At 37.5% G+C, this 12,104-nt stretch overlaps 1 protein-coding gene across 3 annotated transcripts in view; it reads right to left on the bottom strand.

The window, feature by feature from the left end:
- Positions 1-212: 212 nt before the first annotated feature.
- The window catches only part of si:ch211-153b23.7 (TNFAIP3-interacting protein 3), a 48,483-nt gene continuing 36,591 nt past the window's right edge, over positions 213-12,104 (bottom strand). For all 3 annotated transcript variants that reach the window (XM_060832245.1, XM_060832246.1, XM_060832244.1), the window contains exons 7-8: positions 11,914-12,039; positions 213-3,004 (exon numbers count right to left, since the gene is read on the bottom strand). In XM_060832245.1, coding sequence (XP_060688228.1) covers positions 2,750-3,004; positions 11,914-12,039 — 381 coding nt within the window. In that variant the 3' untranslated portion in view covers positions 213-2,749. The remainder of the gene's footprint in view (positions 3,005-11,913; positions 12,040-12,104) is intronic.

Here is a 12,104-nt window from a genome sequence, read left to right as displayed (position 1 = left end):
TGCTTCAATTTCTCTGATTTTGAACTCATTGGGAAAGAAGCATTTCCTTCATTGCACATTTTTTTGTATTTTATTGATGCAAGAGTATAACGTAAAAAAATTGAATCAACCAACCTCTACAACCTTTTGTTTTTAAAATAAAAAGCTTGATGGAAGCACTGACTCCATTTAAATAATAAATTAAAAATTAAATCTGTAATTATCTTGTTAGATTGAAAGTAAGCTAAAGTTTATTATACTAAAAAAAAATCATTTTTGATCAAGGGTAGAAAAAAAATACAAATAGCTTCCTGAGTAGAAGAGAAATGAAACAAAGCTGGTTATCTAAAGTGCAGTAAACATTAGCTGAAATGTGTTTTTTTTTCAAACTTATCCTAACTTGATGGATTCTTCATTAATATTCCCATTTGGATTACTTGATCACTACCTGTATCATAGGACTTTCTTTTATGGCAAATGTGTGGTTACAGGGATTGTGGGGGTCGATAGGGATGCACTTTGAAAGAAGCACAGACTTTAAAGGACCGAGTGACCTGTATCTGCACTTTAGGGATTCTGATTCTTTTGAGATCTTAGTCATGCAGATGCAGATCACTCAAGACAGAAGTGTTTACTTAGATTACTGGCTCCTTACAAATGGCTTAATACTTTGCACCACACAGACTGAATTTGTTCCTACAGGAAAAAAAACATATCAGTTTTTGTTTGAAATAGCTGAAACAGCACTGGATGAATAAAGCTACGGAATACGGATGTGAAAATAATTTCTTAATGCAGTGTCTTTGGAAAATGCACATGAAGTCTTAGATCTAAGTTCATAGATTTTCCCCTCAGGGAAAACTGTTCACCCAATAAATTAGCAATTTAAATTATTAATATTAAGAAACCAAAGACAGTAAGTATCCCATTTCAAAGTTATCAACTTGTCTTAGAGGACAACTTAGTAACCAGAAACTATGTTCGCCACAACTTTGCCTATGAAGAACTTGATAGAAATTTGTGTAATTCTCAACGGGAGTCATAAAAGGTTCTTGTTCTATTATAAAAGTCAGTAATTTATTCAAATGTGATACATAACAGACATTACCAACATGTCCCAAACAGTATTTAATATATCCCCTTTCAATGTTCCCCAAAATGTAGCTAATAAGTCTACAAATATAAAGATGAATTGGAAGTACACTACAGTATTAGTAACATAAGATACTTTTAATTATAACAGAGAGAAAGAGAGCCCATCAGTTCCATATGCCATATTTTGTGCTCTCCGGATACCTCAAAGCACTTTGCCCGCAGTTAAGCACCTCTGTAATGTGGGACAGTTGGCATTAATATACCTGAAAAGAGTCACAAATAGCATTGTGAAGATGACCAATAATCTGTTAAAACATCAATTAGCTTCACAGCTGGCATAGCTTTGCTAAACACTTTTTAATTAAATCACCAAATTGATTGGTTGGTGACAAGCAAGCTTGAAATATAGCACAAGATTTAGACTAATGGATGTCATAATCTATTCTGTATAATTTGAACTACATAAGGCATATCTTGTATAAGTGTCAATTAAATATTGGCCAACAACACTGTGGGAATTACCTTTAAACCTAGATTGCAAAAATGCTCACAGACCCAAAGTTTGTTTGTTTCTTTTGAGGTTAAAGTTGAGGATTGCTGGGGAGATATTGTCGAAGCTTTTCATCTTGTACTCATCAAGCCAATATGCAAGGAATACAAGTGTAATTGAAAAGTAATCTTTTACTATTGTATTTTCTTTTACAGTAATACTCAAGTTCAGTATTATTGAAGAATTATTAGGTTACAGTTGCTATTGAAACTCACCTTGGTGGAATGCCTCAGTTTAATTGAGCATATCACCACTAAGGTTAGGAAGATCACACCAATAAACTCAAACACTTACGGTGAATTCCATTGATCACCCTGATATCTACTGTTAGCCTAAAAAGACAGCTTTTGCTCATCAGTTGTAAGATGATTAAAGATAGACTTGTTATCTTTCAAGCTTTGGTCTGCTGTCTATAATGGATACTAATATCAACAATACAATGATTTCCCAGCAATCCTCAACTTTATTCTCAAGGTAAGCAACAGACTTTGGATCTATGAGCATTTTTGTAATCCAGGCTTACAGGTAATTCCTAGTGTTATTAGCCAATATTTATTTGACCCTGAAGGCACATATCTTGCATAAGTATTGCAAACTAAAAAGAATAGATTATGATTCCATCATTGTGGTTCAAAATAAATCACAGAAGTAACAAATTTCTTTTACTGGCTCAGTGAAAGATGTTAACCTACTCGACATATACTTAATGGTAGTATTTGTGTGAGCAAGAGTGATTTATTTTCACAAAAGTGGTAGTTGTTTATCACTCATATCCAATGAAAAGAAAATGTTTAGATACACATCATACTTCTAAAATTTAGAACTGATACTTTGTTAAAATGTTATACATTGTTAATGTGTTCATGTAACATACATACATCTGCTATTTTAATTGCAGCATATGAACCCATTTATAAAATGAGACAATTATACATTTATATAAAATGTAAATGTGTTCTCATATTTAAGATGCTGTCCTATATTTAGAGGTCATGAAGCTCTCAGATATAACTTTTCTACGATGTGTTATGATCATGGGTTTTCTTGCTTCATTCCTGGTGTGGCAAGTCTTCCAAAGTACTGAACGTACTTTTGATAATGCTTTTCCACATTCAAGCATTTTCTTTAAGGATAACCTATGGAGTATGCATCTGCCTGAATTTCTGCACCTCTGCATCTATGGTGATTTGAACATTCAGTATGTCGTTCAACACAGTGCTTCCCACATGGTATTCTCCTGGTCTCTGGAGATTTCTTGTGGGTGTTGTTGCAGCGATGAACCAGAACTGGCTCTTTACTTTCTGATTTACTCTTTAGAAGTCGCTGTAGAATTTCCTTATCAGATCTTTCCCTTTTGAAATCATCCTCATAAATTTTGAGCTAAAAAGCAATGAGGCACAGAGTTAGAATAATATCATAGCATAGTGTTTAAAAAATATATAAAGCCACCAATTTTTTAAATCTACCTGCTCAGGGATGCTATTACACACCTCTGGAACAGGTGGTACTCAAACCCAACTCTCTTGTACCAGTGGTAGGGACGCTATCTCTGTGCCACAACAGGAGCCTTTTATCCCTTTTCCTCTGAGCACCTGGGCATCAATCTCACTAACAATATTCTCACCCTGATACCAGGGATAAAATGCACAAAGAAGAAACGAGCATTCAGAAAAATGTTCGATTCTGAAATCTTCAAACAAGATTGTAGTCTTTATTCCTTGAATGACATGACCACTGATGTGTGAAAAGTGTGGAGCCCAAAAACTATTCTACAACAGTGGTTACATTAAATGTGATTCATCAATATCTTCATACATGTACTGCATCCACACTAAGTTAGTACTTCCCACAAAGATAGTCTGGCAAAATATTTTCTTTTGTGGCACTACCCTTAGCAGGTACCAAGCCAAAGCAAAATACTAAACTGTCTACGAAATACCCCTCAAAGGTTGCAGCTGTGGTTTAGTGGGTAGCACTCTTGCCTTTGAATCAGAGCAGTGTGTTCAAGTCTTTCTTCAGCTAAACCTCAGCATATTTTTAGGAGCAGCACAATGAGGCAACAGCACTAACCACTGAGCCACAGTATCAGGGACCCAAGTTCAATTCTAGCCATTGCTGACTGCCTTTGTGGAGTTTGCATATTGTGTTTTTGAGGGCTTCCTCCCTCAGTCCAAAGATGTGCAGGTTAGATGGATTAGCTATGCTAGTCCAGAGTTGTGGAGACTGGATGTGGTAAATGGGAGGTGACAAGGATAGCATGGGGGTGCTGGGATGCTCTTTGGAGAGCTAGTTTGGACTCAATGGGCCAAATTGCTTCTTTCAACACCAAAGGAATTCTGACTATAGTGTGAAAATGTGCTAGTGTACTGAAGGACTGTCTCAGTGAAGGAATTGTGCATTATTCATCTCATAGGAAGTACTATTATCTACATCTTGTGAAATATAATGATCTTCTTTCCGTATTTAGCATAGCGGAAGTCACTCGGATGCACAACAAGGAAACAGTCCCTTTGGTCCAACTCGTCCATGCTGACCAGATATCCTAACCTAATCTATTCACATTTGCCAGCATTTGGCCCATACCCCTCTACACCTTTTTTCTATTCATATGCTCATCCAGATGCCTTTTAAATGTTGTAATTGTACCAGCCTCCACCCCGTGGGTTGCTCTTCAGAGGGCAGTGTGAACTTTTTGGGCTGAAGGGCCTGTTTCCACACTGTAGGGAATCTAATCAAACACTCCCGAGGACCTTTATCAAGTGGATAAGTCCTGCTCGGATTTGTTTTTCCAAAATGCAGCACCTTGCATTGATCTAAATTAAACTCCATCTGCCATTTCTCAGCTCATTAACCCATCTGGTCAAGATCCTGTTGTGCTCTGAGGTGATCTTTTTCAATGTCTACTAGACCTCTAATTTTAGTGTCATCTGCAAACTCACTAACCATACGGTGTATGTTCACATCCAAATCATTCACATAAATGACAAAAGCACTGGATCCAACACCAATCCTTGTGGGTCACAGCCTCCAGTCTGAAAAACACCCTCAACTAGCACCTTGTCTTTGAGCCAGTTTTGTATCCAAATGGCCAGTTCTCCCTGAATTTCATGAGATCTAACCTTGCTAACCAGTCTCCCATGAGAAACCTTGTTGAATGCCTTCCATATAGATCACTTCTACTGTTCTGCCCTCTTCAATCCTGAGTTTTTGAAGAAGTAACAATCAAGTTTGTGACACATGATTTCTCACGCACGAGGCAAGGACTGATTAAAGAATCAACATGGCCTTTCCAAATACATGCAAGTCTGTCTCTCAGATTTCCCTCCAACAGTGTGCCCACCACTGACGTCAGGCTCACCAGTCTATAGTTCCCTGGCTTCTCCTGACCATATTTTGTTAAATAGTACAGCGTTCGCCAACCTCCCATATTCCAGCACCTCATCTGTGACTATCAGTGGTACAAATATCTCACTAAGAGTCCCAGAAAATCACTTCCCTAGCTTCCCACAGAGTTCTAGGGTACACCTGTTCAGGTTCTGGGGATTTATCCCCTTTCAAATTTTGCACAAGAGGTTATCGGAGTCCATGGTGACTTTCAACAAAGTAACAGAAATGGATTCCACTTCCCCTTTGATGCTTGCACTCCTGCAAGTTTATTCCTTCAAGTTATTATCCAATTTCCATCAACGGTTTTCATTTCTACTCTCATAGTCAAAGTGTTCTTTCTTTGTGCTGAATTAATTATTCAAGTTACCTGGGAGAAATGCTAAAGGGCGAGGAGAATGATGGGAATATGAAGAATCATCTTTTGAAAATCCTTCTCTATATTGTTTAGGTGCCACTAACGTTACATTGCTGATGGGCCTGCCCAGCTTAATGGGGTAGGCTGCAGTAACATTGTATTGTTTCACTTTAAAGCCTTTTATCAGAAGTTCTAATTCCGTTAGGAATACAGCACTATTTTATTAAGGGAGGGGGTGGAAGGGGAGTGCAAGCTAATTATCAGTCACTTGGCCAAGACTGTGAGGAGGCAGGAGAGGATACTTCTGTGGTTACGTCTGAAAATTTCTGTTGTGCTTCTCAATAAATTCCAATGTCTGGGACAGGAGGGATACCATCTGCTCTTTCAAGCAAATGTATTTTTTTTAAGAAAGAAGTACATCAAGGTTTCCAATTATGCAATTCTTTCTCCTGGAAAGATATTACACCTCATTACTGTAAAGTGATATTTCTTCTTGTTTCTATAGTTTCAATTCATCATAATTGTAGTCTGTGAAACACCCCACCCACTTGCTGGACATATGATTCCCTATGACTGCATTATAGTAAATGTCATGAGTGTCCAGCTGTCCTACAGTGCAGTGTAATTAACAGGGACTAGGTCCATTGCGATATAACATTATATCGCAAGTAACAACTTAGGCTGTGAATTTTACTGTCCAACATTCTGTCCAAAGCCCTACTAATCAGAGTAGCTAATCGGCTGCCTCATAATCTGGCCTGTTACAATGAACTTCATCTAGGTAGGTGGCTTGTGGTGCAGTGCAGTGCAGTAGAGTACCAGTACCTGCCACAGAATGCCTGGGTCAAAATCCTACCTTCCTTGGAGGGATATGATAATGTCTAAACAGATTTATTTAAAATAGCTATACAGTAGCACTAGTCAGTCATTTTGACAGCAAATTTTACTTGGTTTGAAAACTGGTTTGATATCACTTGTAGACGGATTGCCTTTATTAAAAAAAAGGATCTTAAATGATTTAAGCAGAAACAAAATCCATAAACTAACTCTTTGTGCCTTCAATGGAGTGTAAGCTCAGTTTAATGCAGAACTTGGAATGGGGAAAACAATTCCTCAAACTCTACTGGTGATATAGAAGAAATATTGTTCTTGCCAAATAATGTAACATTGAAATAAATTACTAAGATTAGGAACAAAGTACATGATAATGCTTCTTGAAGCAGCTATTCCCACTGGAAAATGCTGATGAGCAAAAAGTGAGAATGAATGCAAGATCAGCTGACTCACTGTTCAAGTTCAGCACTGCTCCCTTGAGGGGGTAACATGGCACTCTAGCACAACATGTGATCTTGTCATAAAGCTGCACATATTCCCCTGGTGTTTGTACCCACAGGAATTATCTGGCATTACTGTCAAGTGTCCCCTCCAGACTAAGAACAGAAGTGTGTAATTACTAAGTCATAGAGCATAGAAACAGACCCTTCGATCCAACTAGTCCATATAGACTATGTTCCCAAACTAAACTAGTACCACCCAAAATTAAACTAGTACCACCCAAAATTAAACTAGTACCACCCAAAATTAAACTAGTACCACCCAAAATTAAACTAGTACCACCCAAAATTAAACTAGTACCACCCAAAATTAAACTAGTACCACCCAAAATTAAACTAGTACCACCTGCCTGCATTTGGCCCACATCCTTCATATATTTTCCTATTCCAAAATGTATTTTAAAGATGGTAAATTCAGCTGGAGTTACAACCAACTACTGTATATATTATTTTAAAAACGTGCCTGATATCCTTCTTAAAACCTTCTCCTTTCACCTTAAAAATAAGCTCCTGAGTCTGGAAACCCCTGAGGAAGAGACCTTTGCTATTTACCTTATCTGTGCCTCTCACGATTTTAAGTTTCTATAAAAAGGTCTCCCCTCAACCTCCTACATTCGTGTGAAAAGTCTCAGCCTATTCCTGGCAACATCCTGGGTTCAAAAAAACATTTACCGTCTCCCATTTAATCCCACCCTTCCTATAATGGTGACCAGAACTACACAGTATTCTCGAAGAGGCCTCGATAATTAGTACTTATTTAATCAATTAATTTCTTCAGTTGATACAGCCTAGTAATTGGAGAGAAAAAAATCCAAAGGGAAGGAATCCATAACAGTTTAGGTATTTTGTCAGTGTCTGGTTGTAACGATTTTGAGAATTAAAATATTCTCTCTTTCAAAACAGTTGAAAATTTAACAAAGCATTTTGGTTTGATTTTCAGCCAAAAGGCAGGAAATGAAAAATTGAAGACCTGGTCAACTGTACACAGTTGGAAACTGAAGACAGAAAGGAGTAGAAGGATTTTAACTGGAGCAGTGTAAATTAAAATTCCAAGCAACAACAAATAGGGGGGTGCTTCAGGAAAGCTCTCGGAACCAAAATGACTCCTGTGTCCTATGCAGGCATTACTAGCTCAGACTACAGTAAACTTGGTTTACTTAATTCCCAAGTTTTTGGGAAGGCAGAAGTTATTTTTCTCTCTAGTGGTAGAAAAACAGTTGAAGTGGCCAGTTCCAACATTAGCCCTTTGTATGACTGAGTAAGTGCTCAGGGAAAGTGCATAAAGTTTGCTACATGTTGGAAGAAAGTGTCATTCATTCAGAGACAGATTTTTTAAAAAAATCAAGGGCATCTCAGTTAATACCACAGGTATCCAGTTAAGCATTCAATACCCTCAGGAAACAACCTGTAACAGATCTGTGGAATTTGAAAGGCTTAAAAAAAAAACTTACTTGATCATTGGGTATAGACACTCAAGAGAAATTACTTAAAATAAACGGAAATAATTCTCCTGAAGTTTAAAAACTCCATCCCTGTCTGAACAGGAAGTGATTGTGTGCAGGTAAGCAGATACACTGACTATTATCTGATCCACAGCCCTTGTTCCAGAAGAAACCATCCCCTCGTCAGCTCCTAACCAACTGGAAAAAAAAGAGAGTGCGAGCGAGCGAGCAAGGAAACTGGCACCCATGGGAGAGGGGTTAGTATGTGGGTGCCCTCCTCGGGACAGACAGGGTACTGCTGAGACATAGGAGGTAAGGCAAAGAAACCCCTCTTTTAACTGAAGAAAAAAGTAGAGCATATCCCATGCCAAGTACTGGAGGTTAGGGGAAAAGCTAGTACGATTTATAGTGACATGCACATTCCATACAAAAAAAACGGACAAATGGATAATGGTCTCCCATTGCCACAGAACTGGAGGATGATGGTAGCTAATGAGGATCTTTGGAGGAAGACTGGACATGCCCACACTGTGTTCCCTACCACTGAGCTAACTGATTACCCCAATACTAAAATTTCGTCTACATAATCTATACCACTTAGGTGTAGAAGAGTGAACATACTGAAAAAGGCTGCTCAATAGCTCAGAGAGCAGGCTGCACCACCCTAACTCTACTTGCTGTGGAGTGACAGAGGGATGGTACCCAAACTGACAGCTGTTTGGATGTTGAGAAAGGGGTAAAGAGGTACCATTGCTGATCAGTGAAAACATAGGATGTTTCAAAATAAAAAAAAAGGCAACAATGCAATATTTGGTGTGGACAAAAAAAAGTGTGGCTGTGAAAGTTGCTGGAGAAAGTTTTGGTTCTCTAGTTTATATCCAGTTATTGAATTCTTGAAAGTTCTGCAAGACACCGCTACAAGTCTCCAGTGGTCTACAGAAGCTATTTGCATGGGCTGATGACTTCAGAATTCAAGCATGTTATACGGTCAGTGAACAATTCAATATCCGCTGACTGAAAATTTAGCAACCATCATTTGGAACTGCTCAAGTGAACCAGACAGTTAAAAGGACTTTTAATATAAAATGTAACTATTTGACCTTAGTGTGGGCAGTGATCAAAGAGGATTCAGTTTAAAATCAGATATTAATTGAATTGTTTTGTTTTTAAGCTTATCTCTGCTAAAATGTTACAGTTCAAAAATAAGTTATAAGCCTGGTGTCTGATATTGGTTATTCATAAAGGCTGGTCAAGAAGAATTGAGCAAATGAGGGTCACCAAATTTCTTAGTTTCACTCAATCTCCAGCATCAGCAAGTCTATCTCACTGTTGTGCCGAGAACCCTCCTGTGCTAACAAACAGAACTTCAAATAAGAGTCTTCAGGGAAAAAAAAACAGGGCAGAGGAAAGAAGCAAAATGAAAAAAATGTTTCTGTACTTCTGCAATCATTGTCTCGATAAGGGAAACTCTTTATATGAACTTTTACAGCAAGGTGATTTCATCCATCTGTTCCATACTAGTACTCTTGCATCATGGAGGCAGCCTGAGAATCTCCATTAATACTTTTAGAAAGATCTCCAGTATGAAGAAAGAAAACCTGTCAAGTGTTAGAAGCATTCTGAAATACCTCCTGTGAAGTTATTAAACTAGAGATGCTAGATGCATAGTACATTCATTAGACTTGATGAGAAATCAGCTAAGGTATTTGCTAAGCATGTGCTCAGCACAAACCATCTCACAAAACTTGCTGCTCTGGGTGTGGTCAAATTCTTTCTGGTGGCTACACATTTGCAAGCACACAGTTTAGTTAAACTAAGAGAAAGCTAGCTACCAAATCTGTCTTTATTGCTTTCAAAAAAAGAATGCAGAGAAACAAAAGACCACAACAAACATGAAAGCAAACATTTCTGCTCTGTAAATCATTGATTACATCAATAGGATTGTTTTGAGCAATTAATGTCCATTTAAGTATCAAATGATGATAATGAAATACTTGCAAAACAGCTATGCTCTAGTCAATAGTATTCCAGTAATAAAAACTGGAAACTATTTGCAAACTTCACAATCTTAAATGTAAGACTATCTTCCCTCCCCATTAGTCAAAATAGTTTAGCCACTTTGAATTATTGCACTCCCCCAAACTACCTCAACCTGCTTTATACACAGTGCCTCTACAGCATGAAATAAATCATAAGAATTTTGTGGTTACACAACCAAGTTAAATACCAACAGTCTACATGAGGACAGAAGCAAGGTTGCAAATGCCACCTTGAAAAAGCTGGAAAACAAACTTAGGGAAGTAACTCATGAGTTTATGGACAAGGAGTTTGATTTCTGCCATCAAATGACAGTGTGATTAAAATGAAGGTTGCACGAAGGCACAGGACTAATCCTAAACTCAGGGCGATGAGCGATGAAAAAGGACAGAAACAAAATGTTTAAAAAGAACTTTGGGATAATAGCTGCTTAAAATGGAGGATTCTCTGGGGAAGGGCATGTTTTCTAAGAAACATGTCAGCTTATTTTTATCTTCAAAATCTGACTGCAAGGAGAAAAAGAATGGTTTTTAAACAAACCAAGATGTACCACAATGTCTGAATAAGAGTTCACTATGTATTTCATTCCTTGCTGTGAAACCATGTAGATATGGGTTCCTTCAATCTGCACACGATCAGGAGCGTGAGCAGGTTGGAACTAGATATTAGTTTGAGAGAAATAGACGCAGAAAAAGACACAGAAGTATGTGCTGATGTTCTCACCAGAAGCAACTGCCAGTTCTCTTCAGTTTTGAATTAAAAACTGTTTAAATTTTAAGAAAACCAGTTGTCTTTCCTGCAGCAGTTCCAGTGAGCTACGACTTTTGATCTGATAAATCCAACATTTTCCAGGTAAGTCAGTTGCTCTGTACTTGTTACCAGTTAGTAGAAGCTTCCAGAGGAAGATAATTGAAGGCAAAGGACCTAGCTAGTCAAAATCAGATAATGAACATCAATTGGGAAGCAAAGATCAACAAGAAGTTTATGTACAAGGGGGAAAAGTTTATGAAGTGGATCAAAGCTTTATTTAGTAATGTCATACAAAATGCTTAAATTTACTTGTAGTTCTAGTCTAATTATTTAGAATAAATAAATTATTTAATATAGAAACCTGATTCCATGCTATCAATTTCAGTCTGAAAGAGATGATAAATTGGGGTCCTATGCATAATTTTCCAAAAATGTTTTGGAATGACTCCAAATCGGGAGTCACTTTGTGGTACACTACCATTGTTTATTTTAAACAGATGCATGCTGTAAGCAACAGGAAAACACTGTGTGCCTTTCATTTGTTATATTGTTCTTTGAAATAACGTGAAGCTTCTGCCCACAACAGAGGAGTAGGAAAGCACAGGACTGTAGGGGTACAAAATACTAAGCAGATTATTTTTAAAGTAGACCAAACTTAGGTGAGCAATGAGATCAAAAGGATTGTATGATTGGAGGAGATTGTAGATCAGACTTGACAGGTGATTGGGACGTGAAAGTTAGGAGTTAGACAGTTTTGGAGAACAAGTTTATCAAAAGATGAAGGGTCATCCGGAAGAGCTTTAGAACGTTTTGGCTGGAATAACAACAGCACGAACGTTGTGTAACAGGCAAACTGAGGCAGAAACAAAATATAGAGTGATATTACCAAAATAGGAGAAGGTTTTGGTAATGATACTCATGGTTGAAAACTCATGCAAGGTCACAAATGATACCAAACTATTATTTTAAAAAAAAATAGCTAACCTGCTGTTGAAGAAGATTCATTTGCAAATACATTTCTTCAGTTTTCTTCCTCAGCTTCTCATTTTCTGCTTGAGTACGTTGTCGGTCTTTGCGTTCTGTCTTATAATCTGATTCATAAAGCTTGGTCTACATTTCAGAAAATTAGAATTCTCATTTTATACCAATTGGAGATGAAATCATGATTAATTTGT

This window comes from Hemiscyllium ocellatum, chromosome 11, assembly GCF_020745735.1.
Source record: "Hemiscyllium ocellatum isolate sHemOce1 chromosome 11, sHemOce1.pat.X.cur, whole genome shotgun sequence".
Lineage (NCBI taxonomy): Eukaryota > Metazoa > Chordata > Chondrichthyes > Orectolobiformes > Hemiscylliidae > Hemiscyllium > Hemiscyllium ocellatum.
The sequence above is the reverse complement of the archived record's forward strand: the minus strand, read 5'-3'. Positions and strand labels throughout refer to the sequence as shown.